Source organism: Globicephala melas, chromosome 18 (genome assembly GCF_963455315.2).
Source record: "Globicephala melas chromosome 18, mGloMel1.2, whole genome shotgun sequence".
Taxonomy (NCBI): Eukaryota; Metazoa; Chordata; class Mammalia; order Artiodactyla; family Delphinidae; genus Globicephala; species Globicephala melas.
This window is the reverse complement of record NC_083331.1, coordinates 52,709,404-52,729,077: the sequence shown is the minus strand read 5'-3', so window position 1 is coordinate 52,729,077 and position 19,674 is coordinate 52,709,404. Positions and strand designations below refer to the sequence as shown.

General features: G+C 38.9%; 1 protein-coding gene across 13 annotated transcripts in view; it reads left to right on the top strand.

Annotated features, from left to right (window-relative positions):
* Positions 1–212: 212 nt before the first annotated feature.
* The window catches only part of RBM26 (RNA binding motif protein 26), an 84,487-nt gene continuing 65,025 nt past the window's right edge, over positions 213–19,674 (top strand). For 9 of the 13 annotated variants that reach the window (XM_060288201.1, XM_060288206.1, XM_060288205.1 and 6 more), the window contains exon 1: positions 213–767. In XM_060288201.1, coding sequence (XP_060144184.1) covers positions 697–767 — 71 coding nt within the window. In that variant the 5' untranslated portion in view covers positions 213–696. The remainder of the gene's footprint in view (positions 768–19,674) is intronic. The other 4 variants (XM_060288207.2, XM_060288204.1, XM_060288203.2 and 1 more) reach the window with 1 other exon arrangement.

Genomic DNA, 19,674 nt, shown 5'->3' with positions numbered 1-19,674 from the left:
AGGACGGGCTGGGGTTCCCGCTGATTCTGAAATCAGCGGCCTTTCCCTCCTTGCAAAAAAAAAAAAGCCTTTATTTCTTAAGAGAATCAAGGCGCGAAAAAGCAAAGGGCCCACAAACCACGCAAAGACGCAAAACTCGCCGAACTTGCCTAGCGCGCTCTCCGCAGATCTTACGTCTCTTCCCAGCAGGCTCCGGGAGTCACCGCGACACTTCAACAATTCTCGCGAGATTTATCGGCAGCCATCTTCTTGGGGGTGCTGGGAGCCGGGAAGACCCCCGAACCGTTCCCATTCAGCTGCCCTTCGTCTTCGCTTTTTTCACTTTTGCCTCTTCTGCGTTGCCAGCCAGCACCTGGTCTCAAAGCTGAGAGAAAGCCCGGGTCTAGGAGCGTGTCGCGCTCTGGTCCAGGAAGATTCGCTGGGGTGGAGAGAAGGGGGAGGGCCCGGGCAAACAGTCGCTGCCTCAGCCGGGGCCGGGGTCCGGGGAGGGGAAGTTCCTGGCACCCCGTGGACTCGCGGCCTGCGGCCGTCCCCCCGGAGCTGTTGGCCCATCGGGGCTCGCGGGAGCCTGCCACCGGCGCCTCCCACCGCGGCCCACGCGGGCGGCGCGCGGAGGAGGGGGCGGGGGCAGCGGCGGCTGTAGCGACCGCGACCTGGGCGGGCGGACTAGTGTGACGGGCCTCTGGGCCGCTGTGGATGGTTTCTAAAATGATCATTGAAAACTTCGAGGCCCTCAAGTCCTGGCTCAGCAAGACTCTCGAGCCCATGTGAGTATCCGGGGGCTATTTCCTTGCAGGGGTGGAAGTGGGAGATAGGTGGCCTCACGGTTGCCTCAAGTGCCTTCCGTGGAGGCCGAAGCGGTGAACGCAGGTCCCAGGGCTCTGTGTTTTCTCGTCCTCTACCACCCTCGTTCCCAGGTTCAGAATACGCCTGGGAGCCTGAGCTGACCTTTACCTTATCGCTGAGTTGGTTCTTAAACCAATGTCTCTTCCTCTTGTTTTCCCGTTATTTGTAGACCGACCCCAACAACCTACACACACAACTCGTATTTGCCCAGGGCCCCCAGATCAATTTCTTCTGGTGAATCCGAGCATAATCCGCTGTCCACTAGACTATTTTTGTTTCTTTAAATGAGGTGAATAGCCCTTATTACGGATTAGAACAGTTCTTGTCTCAGCCACTCACGTTTTACCTACATACAATCCCTGAAAGAAAGGCCATGTCTCCCATGTGCTGTCTGGCTCATCAGCACCTCTGTTAACTGAAGATGTAACAGGTGCTAAGGTGCCCAGTAAAATTCCCCTTTCCCAACTACACGTTTCTTAGGTTGGAGGAAGAAAATGCAATCTATCCATATGGACTATTTAGCAGTTTTAAGTAGGTTTCTATAGGTGGACTCTGTGCATGTGTGTGTTTGAGGGGGTTCAGAGTGCTGAAATGCATTAGATTGGAAAAATTGAGTGTTTTAAGGATTTATCTTTTAATACACGCAAAATATGGGCCAAGTGTTTTATCAAAATTGGTTGATTTACAATAAACAGCTTAAAATACAATGGGGAATATCCATTCATTTAATAAATTTATTAGGCTCCTTCTATGTACTGTGGGAGGGTCAGGGCTAAAGTTTTTAAATTCCAAAATCAGTAAGACATAATAAACAAGTAAATAAGGTAATTTCAGGTAATAAGAGTAATGATGATTGTAACAGTAGAGAATCATGTAAAAGAGTGATTAGAAGGCCTCTCAGAGGAGGTGACATTTGAGCAACACCTAAGGAACAGAAGGAACTATCTGTGTAAAAGTCTGGAGAGAGAATGCTCCTTACAGAAGGAACAGCGAGTGCAAAGCCTCTGTAGTGGAAATGATCACGGTGTGATCTGGGAAGAGAAAGCAGGCAGTTGTGGCTGCAGGGAACCTTGTGATGGGGGAGAGGATGGAAGGTTGTGAAGTTTGAGAAGTATGCAGGGGCCAAATCATGTAGGATCTTCTAGGCTGTGGTCAAGAGCTAGGATTTAATTTAAACTATAATGGGAAGACATTAGATGATTTAAAGCAGGCAGGGATTGATTTGATTTTGTTTTAACTCTGCCTGCTTCGTGGAGGTTAAGGGGTCAAGAAGAGAAGTAAGGAGACCATTCTGAAGGACGTTGTAGGCAGAGCTGTAGATAGTTTGCATTAGGGTGATAGTGGAGACAGAACTAAATATGTTTAATGAATAGATCTGGTAGAACTTGCTGATCGATTGGGTGTGAGAGATAAGGGAAAGGGAAGTCAAGGGTGATAACTAAGAAGTTAGCCTAAGCAACTGAATCCGTGTTGGAGAGAACAGGTTGAGGGGAGAAGAGTAGGTTGGTTGGTTTTGATCATTAAGTGTAAGGTATTATATACCTAAGTGAGATGTCAAATAAGTAGTTGGTTATGAGTCTAGAACTCAGGCCAGGACTAGAAATATTTGGAGTCATGCAGATAGTGTTTAAAGCCGTGAGACTGGGAAGTTTCTGAGGAAGAATGTGTAGATAGGGAAGCGAAGAGAGTCCAGGTCTGAGGTAGGAAGAAAATTGGGATACATGTCACTAATGAAACAAATGTATGACAAAAGAGGAGGGTTGTCAACTTGATGTGATACTGCATAATGGATGAAAAAGGTGGAGGCAGATTAGTGGCCCTTAGGTTTGTCAAGGTAGAAGTCATTGGTGAACTAAGTGAAAAGTTTCACTAGAGTAGGGTGGTATGGATAGAAGCCTTGTTTAAGTGGATTGGAGAGGGAGTAGGCAGGAGTGTAGTAATAGTGGTTGAGAGGGAGAACCCTGGAGCCAGAATGGCTGCCTTTGAATTCTGCCTCTGCCACTTAACCAGCTGTATGATACTAGGTAAGTTACTTAGCTCAGTGCCTCCTTCCTCATGTCTAAAATGGGGAAAATAATGAGTATGTGTTAAGAAAATCTTTGAACACTGCCTGGTTTGTAATTAGCACTCAATAAGTGTTCGGTGAACAGAAAACTTAGAAGAATGTTTTGAGTTAAAATAGCATTCCCGGGGCTTCCCTGGTGGCGCAGTGGTTGAGAGTCCGCCTGCCGATGCAGGGGACACGGGGTCGTGCCCCGGTCCGGGAAGATCCCACATGCCGTGGAGCGGCTGGGCCCATGAGCCATGGCCGCTGAGCCTGCGCGTCTGGAGCCTGTGCTCCGCAGTGGGAGAGGCCACAACAGTGAGAGGCCCGCGTACCGCAAAAAAAAAAAAAAAAAAAAAAATTAGCATTCCCTTTTTTTTTCACTAATTGAAGATTATAGCTACTTTGCTTGTAATTTTTCTTGAGTTTTAATAAAGCATCTTCGGGTATCATATAGCCTACTCAGATGACTGTAGCAGTGCAGTCATTACTGCTGGAATAAAGCACTACTTGTAGAACCTAGACAGTGATAGGAGCTGGGATTGGTCCTTTTATAATGTACACTACTGTGGTAAAAATGAGCCCTTATCCAAGTTCCTGTCCCTTTAATTGCATTTCAGGTGAATACTTTTTTTTTTTTTTTTTAACAAGCCTGCATCTGACGTTAATTTATTTATTTTTGCTGTGTTGGGTCTTCGTTTCTGTGCACGGGCTTTCTCTAGTTGCGGCAAGTGGGGGCCACTATTCATCACAGTGCTTGGGCCTCTCACTATCGCGGCCTCTTTTGTTGCGGAGCACAGGCTCCGAACACGGAGGCTCAGTAGTTGTGGCTCACGGGCCCAGTTGCTCCACGGCATGTGGGATCCTCCCAGACCAGGGCTCGAACCTGTGTCCCCTGCATTAGCAGGCAGACTCTCAATCACTGCGCCACCAGGGAAGCCCCTCAGGTGCATTCTTTTAGATGACTTTTAACGCTGATTACAGTTATTTAAGATCTATGGTTTCTAACCTTGGTTTTGTGAAACTTGAAGATGTATTTGTTATCTAAAGAGATTTTTTTGCTTTACTTCGTAATTGCCATATAGCACCTATTTGAGGCAGGACCATATGAAGCACAAAGGATAAGACAGAACTCGAAACGTGTATAGAACTTTTTTAGCTATTTGTGCTAGTAAAGTATCTGATGGTTTTGGACTTGCCTCGTAGTTTAAATGTATTAATTCAGCACATATTTATTGAGCACTTAATCTACTCTGTGCTAAGCACTGTGTTAGATATTGGGGAAATAGTAGGAAACATGACATGAAATGACCATCTTCATATTGTTTACCGCTTAGCACGGAAGACCGATGGTGAACAAGTAACCATAAGACTAGTGAGTGTTATAAATCCAGAATGCTGTCAAAGTATATGTCTGGGAGGTCAAGAAAGGCTTTCCTGGCATGATAATATTTCATCTCAACCGGGATGGATGAAGAGCAGTTTGCTGGGGCAAAAGGATGGGAATGGAGAGCTGTGACAGCAAGGTTTTAGAGGACAGATGGTATGAAGGCCCTAAAATAAAGGGAAAAAGAGGTGTCTTGGAGGAATTGAAAGAAACTGAAAAAAGAGCCAGTGGATAGCTCCAGAGAGAGGAGCCAGATCGCACGAGACTCTTGAGTCATTTTAAGGATTTGGGATGTCATTGAAGGGTAGTGGGAAGCCAGTGAAGGGTTTTAGGGGAGGAAAGTTTTCATACGGACATTAAGAAAAAAAAAAAAGTCAACCTGGTTGCAGTTTCAACATGAAATAAAAGTTGGTAAATCTGTATTTTATTTGATTATAAGGTCTGTAGGTATATCAAGATTCTGAGTTTTTTTCATAATTTATTGAAAATATAGGTGTTAAAATTGTCATCTTGAAATACTTGATGTTTTTGTTCTCCCAAACATTTGCTTAGTCATGCATGCTAATAATAAAATTAGATGTTGGTCTTCCCTTTTACATTGATTTCTTTTTCATAATGTGCAGTCCTGGAAAAGAATTAAGCTATCTTCTTTCGATGTTTTTTTTGTTTTTTTAAACAGAAGAGGTTTTCTGCTGTATTTTAAAACTTTTTCTGAGTTTACACATCACTGAATGTGGTGATTTAATAAAATCATGGATTATTTTTAGTTTAGGGGAAACCTCAAAATCTAATCAAACCCCTTAATTTTTCAGAAAATAAAATTGAGAGACAGATGGACTTAATGATGTGCCCAGATTTTGTTGAGTTTAGTAGTAAAGAACAAAACGCCTAGTTTTGTGCTCCTGCTACTATGTAGTGCTGTGGAGGTAGCATTGTGTAGTGGAAAGAGAACATTTTTGTGTCCACATAGACCAGTGTTCACATCTCAGCTCTGCCACTTATTAACTGAGTAATCTAGGCAAATGAACCTCCCTTTTCCTTGTTGGTGTGATAGGGAGAATTATACTTGTTTCTTTCTGTAGTTGAAAGGATTAAATGAGACATTTTAAAGAGCCTAGCCCTTCCCTCCTTTCTTAAATACCGGATTGATTAAACACAAATAGGTTACATTACTATTATTGCTACCATTAACATTTGAACACATTGTTAAAGTTTTGTATTTCAAGTTCTGTGAGGTAAATACTGTACCTCCATTTTGCAAGTGATGACCCCGAGGCACTAGAGCATGAAGTTGAGATACTTGCCCAGAGTCACAGCTTTTACATGTGACTAAACAGTGATTTAAACTCAAGTTTTTGACTCTGGAGCCTTGTTCTTAATTTACTACAACACAATACAATGTATTGTTTCCTATTACTCTGTGTGTGTGTATATACACTTTTTTTTTTTTTTTTTTGCGGTACGTGGGCCTCTCACTGCTGTGGCCTCTCCCGTTGCGGAGCACAGGCTCCGGGCGCGCAGGCTCAGTGGCCGTGGCTCACGGGCGCAGCCGCTCCGCGGCATGTGGGATCCTCCCGGACCGGGGCACGAACGCCTGTCCCCTGCATCGGCAGGCAGACTCTCAACTACTGCGCCACCAGGGAAGCCCTATACACTTTTTTACTATTACATTTTTGGAGTAGTAGCTGCTATTGTAAAGGAACAAAGTTCTAAAGCATCATGGTTATCAGTGCTTTAGAGTTTAAGAAAGAAACCTAGAGTTTTTGTAGTCTTTTCCTCTTCACCCACGCTTGTTATTAAACCTTTCTTACCACATTAAAATTTATTTTTGTTCCAGTTTTACAAGAAGAGCTGAAAGGTGATCTTGTTATTTCTGAACTTTATACCTGTTTCCCTCCCTTGATCTTTTTTTTTCTACAGACTCCTTTGGGCACAGAGTCAGTCTCCCATTCCTTAAGGAAGAAAAGCTTAGCAACAATAGCAAAAAATAAAACAAAAAGTTAAATCATACTTCTAGTCACTTTGCTAGCTTTCTTTTCCTGTCAGTGTTAAATCTTGAAACAGTAGTCAGCCTTTAATTTTTCACTCATTTGCCCCAGCCATTTACTTCTTAATGCCTGTAATATAGTTTCTTGCTACTTGTATTCAACCAAAATTGCTTACCTCAATGTTACCAATGAATTTGTTTATTAAATGTAAATACTTTGTATAAATTTTAATTCTTTGACCTCTGTATATAACATTAGACAGTGTTGATAGCTGCCTTTTTCTTTTTTTTAAACTTCTCATGCCTTGGATCCATAATATTTTGGTTCTCTTCTCAAATCATTCCTATCTCCTTAAGTTCTTTTTCTTGCCTTTGAATTGTATTATTCTTAGTTCTGTTCCCAAGACTTTTTTTTCTTAATCATTCTACTCCTGCTCCCTCATTCACATTCATTCCTATGGATGGTTTCCATTGTAATACGTGCCTGTGGTTTTTAAAAACTTTGTGTGTGTGTTGTAGATGCTTTGAAAGTTTGATTAAAGACTGTTTTCCCCAGGATACTGCATATACACATTTGCATTTGAATTTTAGAGCTTTTCCAACACATACCTGTATGCATTTATTTTTCACACAATTATGTTTAGGCTTAACCACTTCAAAGTTTTAAGCTCTTAACTCCGATTGCTAGCTCTGTACCTGATCCTCTCATCTGAACTTCAAACTATTGTATGTTTCTGAAAATAAAAAGTTCACTTATTTCCATTTCATTTCTCTAAATTATCTGGGCTTGAAGTTTCATTTTTTTGGCTTCTCCTCCCTTCATTTCTTTTCTCCCATTCGAGTTGGTCATTGGGTTCTGTCTCTTTCTTTTAATAATTCTTACTAATGACAGTGCTCAGTAGGGGACTCTTCACTCCTTATCTAAACCATTGCAGTTTGTTTCCTAACAGACCTCCCTATCTCCAGTCTTTTTCTCTCTTCCAGTTCTTCTGGCCTGGATGCCCAACTTGTTTATATCCTATTGTTAGATCAAAATCTTCAGGACTCCTAAGTAATTAATTGCATACTTTTTAACTTGGTTTTCAGGACTCTAATGTCTGTTTCAAATTATCTTTCCAGTTTATATCTTCCTACTTTTTATGTAAGTCTTAATTTCAGCAAAACTGAACTTTACATTCTGATTCTTTATCACATTGGTCATACTGTCCTTTTCCCCTCAACTTTAAGTAGAAGGTAAGTGCTTCTGCTTCATTGAGTGCTATTTGCTAATGCTTGTGCATTCATTGTATGTGAGCTAGGTTCTGTTATACCAATTTTAAGGATGAAGAAGTTGACTCTTAGGAAGATTAAGTAATACACTTCATTCATAGCTTATAAATGATAGAGACAGGATTAAAAACAAGACACTTATATTCCAGAGCTTTGTTGTGCATTATCATGTACTGCCTTTCTCCGTTTCTTTTTTATGTTGAAATCAAAGGTCAAGTGTGATTCCAGTTCTTCCAGAAAGCCATTTATCATCTATCCAGTTGGAAGCAGTGACTCTCCTCCATGACTCTCCTCTCCTAGCTCTAGTTTGTACTCATCACTTGCAAACTTGTTCAGTAGTTAATTCTTACTTGTTTTAAGGGTACTGTTAAGAGTCTAAGGTCCTTGAAAATAAACTCCAAATCTTAAGGTTAAGTGTTCTCCTGTTCTGTGTGAGCACCCAGCACAATGCCATGTGTGGGGTGTGCATCTGAGTTTCAAATGCATTAGTTGAAATTTCTATTTTGTGCACCCATGACTTAAGAGAGAAGAGGCATTTCTGTAAAACTTTTATTTCAGAGAAGCAGATAAGTGAGCAATTTGAAGATTTACTAATCTCAGGGCCTGTTTTGCTTTATTTTTACCTTTCAGCAGTTTCAAATTTACTAAAGCTTAAGTGATTTTTTTAAGGGGGAAAGGACACTGAAGAGTATTAACATTTACTCATTAAAGTATTAGTGAATGCTGCTGTATGCTAGATTGCGCACCTCCATGGAGCTGCACAAAAAATTATGTATGGTAATTCTAGTCTGATGAATTTTACAGCTGGTAGAAGAGTTTTTCTGTAATTAATTATTGGCTAAAATATTTTTCATGACCTTCATTACCACATTTTACTGCTGCAACCTTAGTTGGGTTTTCCATCTGAGTGATGAGTAGTTAAAATGCATTTAGCATTTTCTATTTTAGCAATTCCTTTTCTTTGGCTTACAGTCTTTTCAAATGAATTATTTTACATGCATAAATCAAGATATAGGGATAGTATTATGAACAAAATGGAAAATAAGATATTACAGTGTTTGGTGTGTACATATTGAGAATGAATAACTCAAACTTGAGCTAAATGTAGGCTTCTAGGAATTTTTTCTCTTCCTCCTGCTTCCTTAGTCCCAGAGAATAGAGAATGAGTGAAACGAGTGGATGGTAAATGCTTCCTACTAGACTTACTCACTACCCTCCTACCACCTTGTTTCTGTGGGAAAATCCTTTTCAGTTTACAGATTGTAACTTCTGAAATAGGTAAAAGTTTATTTTTAACTTAGGGTTATATTTAGTATTTTGTGTGTATATGAAACAATGGAGTATGTTGGAGATATGTTACTCATTGGTTCTCACTGCGATATTTTGCTTATGTACAAGCAAATATGTTTATATATATTTTTCTCTTTTTTTATATAACTGGTTTCATACTTGGAGGTCATTCAATATAATACATAAGAGACTTGCCCCCTTTTTAACGGTTGCATGGCATTTTAATGTAACGTGTGTACCATAATTTATTTAACCAGCCTTTATTGATTTACTGAAAAAATAGTACTATGGTGTATATATCTATCATGTGTCAATTTATACTTAACATAAACATTAGTTGCATAAGGTTTTTTTTTGGCAGATTCTTTTTTATTTTTTTAAATTTTAATTTATTTATTAATTTTATTTATTTTTGGCTGTGTTGGGTCTTCGTTTCTGTGCAAGGGCTTTCTCTAGTTGCGGCAAGCAGGGGCCACTCTTCATCGCAGTGCTTGGGCCTCTCACTATCGCGGCCTCTCTTGTTGGGAGCACAGGCTCCAGACGTGCAGGCTCAGTAGTTGTGGCTCACGGGCCTAGTTGCTCCGCGGCATGTGGCATCTTCCCAGACCAGGGCTCGAACCTGTGTCCCCTGCATTGGCAGGCAGATTCTCAACCACTGCACCACCAGGGAAGCTCAGTTGCATAAGTTTTGACAGTTATATATGCCTATGTAATCACCGTATAAAACAGGATCTAGAACATTCTCTGGAACATTCTCTTGTGCCTCTTTCTGGTTTTTTCTTTCCCTCTCCAACAAAGGCATCTACTTTCTAACTTTGGCATTATGAATGTGGCTGCTATGAATATTCTTATTCAAGTCTTTGTGGAAATATTTTTTTTGGGGAAATACCTAGGAGGATATTTGCTAGATCATAGGGTAGATAGATGTATGTTTTCTATTATAAGAAACTGCCTAATTGTTGCTACCTGTGATTTATGAGAGTTCCAGTTGCTCCATATCCGCAGCAATATTTAGTATTGTCAAGGGTTTTTTTTTTGTTGTTTGTTTTTAAACCTTTAGAGTGAGTATAAAATGGCATCTTTCCTTTTTTGGACTGACAGTTTAATTCTCTTTATGGTTTTAATTTGCATTTTCCTGATGACTAATGCTATAGAGGACCTTTCCATGTGCTTATTGACTGTCATATCTTTTGTAAAGTATCTAAGTCTTGCTTATTTTTAAAATTGGGCTGTCTTTTATTGTTGACTTATAGGAGCTCTTTATTCATATACAGTACATGTACTGCAGATTTTTTCCCCACTCTGTGACTTTTATACAGTAGTCCCCCCTTACCTGTGCTTTTGCTTTCTGTGGTTTCAGTTACCTGTGATGAGCTGCTGTTTGAAAATATTAAATGGAAAATTCCAGAAGTAAACAATTTATAAGTTTTAAATTGCATGCTGTTCTGAGTAGCATGATGAAATCTTGCACTGTCCTGCCCGAGATGTGAATTAATCCTTTGTCCAGCATATCCCACCTGTTAGTCACTTAGTAGCTGTCCTGGTTATCAGGTCAGCTCTCATGGTATTGCAGCGCTTGTGCTCAAGTAACCCTTATTTTACTTAACAATGACCACAACACGCGAGAGCAGTGACGCTGGCAGTGTGGATATACCAAAGAGAAGCCATAACGTGCTTCCTTTAAGCGAAAAGGTGAAAATTCTCGACTTGATAAGGAAAGAAAAAATTCAGTACTGAAGTTACTGAGATTTACAGTAAGAATGAATCTTCTGTGAAATTGTGAAGAAGGAAAAAAATTCTTTCTGGTTTTGCTGTCACACTTCAAACTGCAAAAAAGTTGCAGCAACAGTGTGTGATAAATGCTTAAGATGGAAAAGGCATTCAATTTGTACTAAAGTATTTTGAAAGGAGGAGAGAGAGACTACACTTACATAACTTTTATTCCAGTATATTGTTATAATTGTTCTATTTTATTATTGTTGTTAATCTCTTACTGTGACTAATTTACATATTAAACTTTATCATAGGTATATCTGTGTGGGAAAAAATGTAGTGTATATAGGGTGTATTTGTGGTTTCACTGGTTTCACACCCCCCCTCCCAGTGGGTGTCTTGAAACATATTTCCCCCATGGATAAGGGGGGACTATTGTATAATGATGTCATTTCGTGAGCAGAAATTTTTAATTTTTATTAAGTCCAATTTATTTTTCTTTTATGGTTAGTGCCCTTTGTGTCTAAGAAGGCTTTATCTCCTCCAACATCATAAAGATATTCTATGTTCTAGAAATTTTCTGCCTCTTGGTTTTATGTTTAGGTCTGTTCATCTCAAATGAATTAAAAAAAATGCATATGGAGGAGTTTGGGTTTTTTGAGCACAAGCCACCTGTTCTTACTTGGCCCTGCAGTAATCGTTTCTCAGTGCTAGACTCCGACATTTTGGTTTGTTTGGCCTAACTGTGTGTCTCTCAGGCAAACGAACTTGCGTTTGGTATCAGTTTTGGTGAGCCAGCCCAGTAGTCTATTCCTGTGGCAGGTTGACCCTGGCCAGGAGCAGCCTCTTCCCTGAGTCCCCAGCAGCTGCCAAAGCTCATTTCGTTCAGAGGCACTCAGAAGGACTCCCAGACAAGCACTGGCTGCCCTGGCTCAAGGCTGTTTGGAGTCGAGAAACGAAAAACAAACAAACAAAAATGGATGTGGAATGAGATAGGGCTAAATGGCTCCTTTTTTTTCTTTAATAAGTATATTAAGTTTTCCAGAAATGGTTCCTAAAAAGACATTCCTTTTCCCATTGGGTGACTTGGCACGTTGGTTGATAATTAAGTTATGTATAAGTCTATTTCTGGATTCTGTCTTGGTCCAATGATATTTGGCATGTTGGTTGATGATTAACTATATATGAGTCTATTTCTGGACTCTGTCTTCGTCCAGTGATATTTATTTATTATGATGCTTATACCACACTGTCTAAAGCCAACTGCCTTTATAATAAGTTTTAAAATCAGGTTATATAAGTCCTCCTAGTTTGTCCTTTTAAAAGATTGAGTTATGCTGGCTTCTTGGCATTTCCTTATAAAGATGAGAATCAGCCTTTCAGTTTCTGCAAGAAAGCCTGTGTGATTGTTGATAGGGATGTGTTGAATGTAGAGATCAATTTTAGAAGAAAGAACATCTTCATAATATTTAGTCTTCCAGTTGATGAATGTGGTAATCTCTCCATTTATTCAAGCTTAATTTCTCCTGGCAATGTTTTGTAGCTCTCCGTGTGGAGTCCTTGTAAATCTTTTGTTAGATTTTTTTTCGCTGGGTATGTGATGTTTTATAAAATCATTTTAAAATTTAATTTTTCAATTTTCTTTGTTATTTATAGAAATATGATTGATTTTTGCATATTGACCTTATTCTGCAACTTTCTAAGTACACTTATTAGTTATAGTAGCTATTTTATAGATTCTTTGGAATTTCTTTTACCAGTCATGTCATCTGTGATTAATGACAGTTTTACTTTCTGATTTTTTATGCCTTCATTTCTTACTGAACTGGTTAGGAACGACAGACAGTACAAGTTAAATTGATGTGGTAAGCGTGGACATTCTTGTTTTGTCTCAGTCTTTGGAGAGAGAGACTTAATGTTTCAGTATTAACTGATGTTAGTGCTAGATTGTTTTTTTTGGCCGTGTCAGGTCTTAGTTGCAGCACGCGGGATCTTTGTTGAGGCATGCGGGATCTTTTGTTTTGGCGTGCAGGCTTCTCTCTAGTTGTGGCCTGCGGGTTTTCTCTCTCTAGTTGTGTTGTGCGGGCTCTAGGGCGCATGAGCTCTTTAGTTGTGGCGTGCGAGCTCAGTCGTTGTGGTGTGCGGGCTTAGTTGCCCTGCAGCATGTGGGGTCTTAGTTCCCCGACCAGGGATCGAACCTGTGTCCCCTGCATTGGAAGGCAGATTCTTTACCACTGGACTACCAGGGAAGTCCTCAGTGCTAGATTTTTTTTTTTTTTTTTTTTTGCGGTACGCAGGCCTCTCACTGTTGTGGCCTCTTCCGTTGTGGAGCACAGGCTCCGGACGCGCAGGCTTAGCGGGCATGGCTTACGGGCCTAGCCGCTCCGCGGCATGTGGGATCTTCCCGGACCGGGGCACGAACCCGTGTCCCTTGCATTGGCAGGTGGACTCTCAACCACAGCGCCAGCAGGGAATCCCTAGATGTTTTTTATAACTGCCTTTTAAATACCAGATTGAGGAAATTCTCTTTTATTCTTACTTTGCAGAGTGTTTTTGTCATGAAAAGGTATTGAATTTGTCAAATTCTTTTGTCTACATTTATTGAGATGATCATAGGGGTTTTCTCTCTTTTTCTGTTAATATCGTGTATTACATGGATTGGTTTTCAAATGTTAAGCCAGCCTTGCATTCGGGAGATAAACCCTGCTTGGTCATGATGTATTATCGTTTTCATACATATTACCGGATTTGATTTGCTAATATTTTGTTAAGAGGTTTTGGTTTTGTTTATGAGGGCTATCTGCATTTTATTTTTTCTTTAAAATGTTTGGTAGACTTCACTGATGAAGCCATCTGAAACTGAAGATTTTGTTGTGAAATGGACTTTTTATTACGAAATCAGTTTCTTTAATAGGTGTAGGTCTGTTTAGGTATTCTGTTTCTTCTTGTGTCACTTTTGGTAATTTATGTTTTTCAAGGATTTTCCTTTTAAGTTGCCAGATTTATTGACATAGAGTTGTTTCTGTTGTTGCCTTACTATTCATATAATGACTAGAATCTATTGTGATGCTCTCCCTCCCCTTTTAAAAATTATACCTGACGTTGGTAATATTACTCTTTTATTGACCAGTTTTGCTAAGTTTATCAATTTTATTCATCATTTCCAAGAACAGTATTAGCTTTGTTGATTGTTTTCTGTTTCAATATTATATTTTTATTATTTCCTTTTTTCCTACTTTGAATTTAGTTTGCTGGCCTTTCCCTCTTTATGTCATTGGTTTTATATTTTTCTTTTAGTTTCAAAAGCTTGGAGCCTGGAGGTAAAGCACAGGCAAGTATCCAGAATCTTGTTAATGCTGAGATTCCAGTTTTTATGAAAGGGAAAATCCTGATCATGCCCTCAAAACATTTGAAGCCAGTGGTGAACTGAATCAAACTAAAGCTTCTTACAAAGCCCAAACCATGTCAATTACAGAACAAGTGACTCCACTCTAGTGGCCTGACGAAAGGGCATGGCATTTACTGAAGGTAAATCTTATTTACTTCAGTCTCCATTCATCTCAGTGTTCTTTTACACAAAACGTTCAACATAAGATCAAATAACAAGGAACACAAAATAGTAAGAAAATAAGATCCACATGAGAAGAAATAGTGAATGGAAACATACCCAGAGATGACTCAAATAATAGAATTATTAGTCAAGGACTTTAAAATAACTATGATAAAAATGCTAAAGAATTTATTTGAACATGTGGACAGCATGCATAAAGATATGGGGAACTTCAGCTAATACACGGAAGCTATTAAAAAGAGCTTAATGGAAAAACCTAGAAATGAAAACTGTAACAGAAATAAAGAATTCTGCTTTGCAACAGACTGGACACCATAGAGGAAAAAAACAGCAGTGAACTTGAATGTAGGAAAATAGAAAATATCCAAACCAGAAACAAAGGGACAAAAGTAATTTTAAGATACATCTGAGATCTGTAGGATAGTATCAAGTAATCTAAAATACAAGTTACTGAAGTCTTAGAAAAAGGAAAGAAAAATGAGGCAGAAAAAATGTTGGAAGACATAATGACCAAGGACTTTCCAAAACTGATGAAAGACATCAGAACATAGATCCAAATTGGCAAAACCAAACAGGATAAAATACACACACACACACACACACACACACACACACACACACACACACACACAGCCTTAAGCATATTGTAGTCAAACTGCTGACCAAATAAAAAGAATCTTAAAAGTAGCCAAAGGGAGAAAAAAAGACAGATACAGGAAAACAAAGACTTAAATTGTCGCTAATTTCTCTTCATAATCATTGGAGGACAGTGGCAATAGAACAATATCATAAAACAACTAAGTGTACAACCACTCAACACTTACCAACTAAAAACACAAGAGTAGTTCTGCAAGCAAGGAAGGAGAAGTAGAAGAGATCTACCAAGGCACTCCCAGCTTTCAGCTAGCAAAGTCTGAGAGTAGAACAGGAGGGCTGAGCAAAACTCCTCTTAGGCATTCCAGGCCTTCACAGAGAATTGGGTGGTTACCCTACAAAAGAAAAGGGAAGGAGCAACAAAACAACTGCTTTGCCTATATTCTCCATTTATTAATTTTCCGCTGCTTACTGGCAGTTTAAAAGTTGATACGGAAAAAAAACCCCCAAATCTTGAAGTCAGTTATTATAAATAAAAAACATTTGAATGATGTCAAGTCCTGCATATAAGCACTAATAGCAGTTCAGCAGATCATTTGTTGCTCTTTTTAATATAGTTTAAGTGCAAGAAGTATTTTGAAACCTATAACTTAACCTTTTTAGGGCATTTTAAAAAGAAATTATCAGTGTGACTCTTGTTATTTTTATATATTTTCTTTAATGATAGCTGAAGTACTTATTTTACATTTTCAAAACGTTTAATTTTTTATAACAACAGACTGTGAAAGAGATATATCTTATTTTGAAAACTGTTTTATAAACTTGTACTTACCAGGCTGTGAAAGTTTTTCAAGAACTTTCTCAAATTGGATTGTGTTAAAGTTTTTTTTTTTTTTAATTAATTAATTAATTTATGACTGTGTTGGGTCTTTGTTGCTGGGGGTGGGCTTCCTCTAATTGAGTGGGGGCTACTCTTCGCTGCGGTGTGAGGGCTTCTTATTGCAGTGGCTTCTCTTGTTGCGGAGCATGGGCTCTAGGCGCATGGGTTTCAGTAGTTGTGGCACATGGGCTCAGTAGTTGTGGCTCGCGGGCTCTAGAGCACAGGCTCAGTAGTTGTGGCGCACGGGCTTAGTTGCTCCGCGGCATGTGGGATCTTCCCAGACCAGGGCTTGAACCTGTGTCCCCTGCATTGGCAGGTGAATTCTTAACCACTGTGCCACCGGGGAAGTCCCTGTGTTAAAGTTTTGAAGCTCCTGATGACATTGAGTGCCCCAGATTGGATGAATAGTTATGTTCTATGAGGAATTATGACCGTTCATTATGGGTAGGAAAAGGTTTTTGACTCCAGCTAGCCTTTGTTGGTTTCAAATTAAAAAGATTTTATTACCATGTTGAAGTGTTTGGACATTTTGGGGACTAGATTATGGGATACTGGGAAGGTTAATTAAAGTAGCAGAGTAACTTGGTCACATCTCTTTTTAAGAATGAAACTATGGTGTTTAGAGATTTGATTAAGTTGTAACATTTTGGAGACAAGGAAGATTAAATCGTTTTTTAATTCTAGTTTTAAGAGTGAGTTGTAAAATGCCTAAATTTGGGCTTTGGCAGGAGGTAGGAAGAGAGAGGTAATATACTTAGAACATATGTACTGGATATATATGAGGGCCATTGAAGCAGTCAGAATATGGAAGAAAAAGCAACTAGGAAGGACTTGTCAGAATGCTTGTGAGCTTTTTTATTGACCTTTTTTGGTATCTGTGACAGCTTTTTAAACTGTTGGCATACCTTTGTATTTGTAATAATTGGGTTTGACCTAAACTGAGAATTTTTTTGTGTGAGTTTCGGTTGATATGCCCCTGACTTAGTATGCTATTACATACTGTGATAATTAGTAGATACTTCTCAACCAGTGTGATTGGTTCTAGGGAAAAGGTAGACATAGTTACCTAGTCTGAAACAGACGAGCACACCAGTAGTAACATTTGAACAGTGGTAGAAATATGTGCAGATCTTAAGGTCTGGCAATTCAGAAAAATTATGTAAAGTGTTTCTACCTAGTAGAATTTAGTTATTCTTTATCCTTCCCAGAGGCTCAAACTTTGCTCATGAGTGTTCAGAAAAGGGAATTATATGGCTTTTGAAAAAGACCTAGAGGAAAAAAAATTTTTTTCAGATTACATACTGAATTATTTTTAAGTTCAGTTAAAGTTCCTGGGAATGAGAGTAGGGGAGTGCAATGACGATGAAAGCTTTGCATCTTATTCCTAAAAAATGCCCCACTTTGTCAGATTGTATGGTTCAGCACCTTTGTTTTAAAAATGAGAAAACTGAAGCCTAGAGAAATAAAATGCTAACCCAGAATTATATAACTAATGAATAAAGTAAGATGATATCAGACTAGAAATCTGAAAACCCCTGGGCTTTTGGAGTTCATTTCTGTGCTTTTTTTTTTTTTTTATAATACCAGACTGCTTCAAGGAAAAGCTGTTAGTTTGGCTTAGAAGACAACATAGATTTGAAAGGGAATAGTGCTTAAAATATAGTAGCTAGATTTTAACACCTATTCTAAGGGGGTGGCAATAATAGGCATCTTATTACTTCAAATTTTTATTTTATTTCATTCTTTAGTGGTCCATTTGTTCCGGTGTTTGGCAGGTTAATAAAATGCTTTCTTATTTGCAGTCATATTTATTTGTAATTATTTCTAATTTGGCAGAGCAGCTGTTCTCTCAGATAAGGAAACTGAAGCTTAGTTTCTTTAGTCCTGAGATTTGTGAGGTGAAAAGTATCCCCTTTTTAATGAAAAAATTTCGCGTGATTTGATAGCAGTATTAGAAAACTGTTGTGGCAATATTGGAAAAAATCCAGAAGTATACCATACAGCCACACAGCATTAGCCCGAATTTTTTTTTTTTTAATATATGAGGAAACAGTTTGTAAGAATTTAGTTGAAAACAGAATGACAGAACTAGGTTTTTCACATTTCTAGTCTTAGTGCTATTTCTTTTGGATAATTCTGCCCCTTCTTGGTCAAGAGAGAAAATGTTCCTTAGCCTCTCCTGTCTCTTAGTAACTGAAGGGAATAAGCGCTTCAAATCTGTTTTGTAACTAGGTAAATGTGAATCCACATATAAGTAACTGAAGGGGTGGCCTTTGGAAGCCCCAGAGCCCTTTCCCAGAGAATTTGATTCTTCCTCAGCTGTGAATTAGAATGTAAAACGTACAAGAAATAATGGAGTTTTGTTGTGGGCTGCCATATCAGCATTTCATCTGCAGTTCCACTTTTCTTTTAAGAGAGAATTCTGTGACATGATTCTATAACCACACCTATCTGTGCTCAATTTGCTCTTTGGGCTACTGCTTTTTGCACTGAGCAGTATACAGTCTGATTATTGGGTCTTTGGGAGTGTGAAGACTGACTTTGTCTTTGAATTAGACGCTTAACACATACTTTCTGAATCACTTCTAAAGCAGCGATTCTCAAATGTGGTGTGAGGACTCCTAGAGCTTCCTGAGACCCTTTCATGGAGTCTGTGAGGTCCCCACTTTCCCAACTGTATACCTGTGTGAGGCCAGATTTTATATTTCAACCAAAACAGGGTATCACAACAGATTGAATATAAAAGTAGATGTAAGTATCAGTCTATTATTTAAGGCAGACATTAATAGTATTTGCAAAAAAAAAGAAAAAAAAAGAACCATTGTCAATCTTCTTACTAAATTTTCATTTTGGTGTGGGAATGTAACTTTATTCACAAAAAAATATAGGGTACAGGTTTCCCCTGATATCTGAAATAGAGTGTTCCTGTGAAACTTTTCGTAAGCTGAAATGGCGTAAAGTGAAGAAGTAGTTACTTTAGGACACATCTTGTCAATGGATGCACAAAATAAATTGAGATAAAACATAGCTGCTCACAGATACAGTTCAAAGCTATGGCAGCTTGATGCTGAGATGCCCAGTGTAGTTCTTGGGGAAGGATCTGGGCAGTGCCACTCTGGCTGCTTATGATACGGGCTACCTCTATACAACTTGCTGCAAAACAAATGCTGGACACTATTTATATTTTTCACCTTTTCTCATAAAAGTGAAAATTCTTTCTGAATTTCTTGTGGTTAGTAGTTACCAATGTAGGTATTCTGTAAAAGCTTCACAAAGGGGCATAAAGCAAACTTTTGAAAAGCAGGGGATTCCTGTGTTTAGTTTCAGGTGAGGCTATTAGTTATCGAGCTCTGCCCATCCCTGCATTGCAGTGGGGGTATAGCTCAAACTGGGAGAAGGTCAGTCATTTTCAAGGACCAATATGATGCTCTGGGAGAGAGGGGAGGCTATTTTCTCTGGCTTCACTAGCTGTCAGAATAATGTAAGCCCAGAACTGCTCAGGGCTATTTTTGTTGCCACATGTGCCTGCCTCAAAATAAAGCAAGTTCAAAGGAAAGCAGAATAGAAAGGGAGTGTCCTGGTAACATCATTTTAACTCCTGGATCCAGCTCTGCCTAAAGTCAATCCTACTCTTGGACTTCCCATTTATTTATATCAATAAGTTCCTCCTTTTGATTACTCCTCCTACCCCCCACCCCCAGGTATTTATAGTTAAATCATAATGGATTTATTTAGTTATTTTAAACTAAATAATTTAGAATTTTCTCATTTTTAAATTTTAATATGGTAAATACTGGCTTTTAAATAAAAGCTTTTCCGGGTCCTCTGTCATTTTTAAAGTGTAAAAAGATTCTGAGACCAAAAAGTTTGAGAACCACTGCTCTCAAGGTAAGGAGAATTCCTGCCATTTCTTGGGGGTAATATAAGGGAATGAAGGAACTAACTGAATAGTATTCAGCATTATAATTACATGTTTTGTACTAAGTTTGTGCAGTGATAAGTGGTTCATGTGATGCTCATGGATGTATCACGTTTACATATGCTTATTTTGTGGTGGTCATTTTATTTTGTAGAATAAAGTGGGTATGTAATA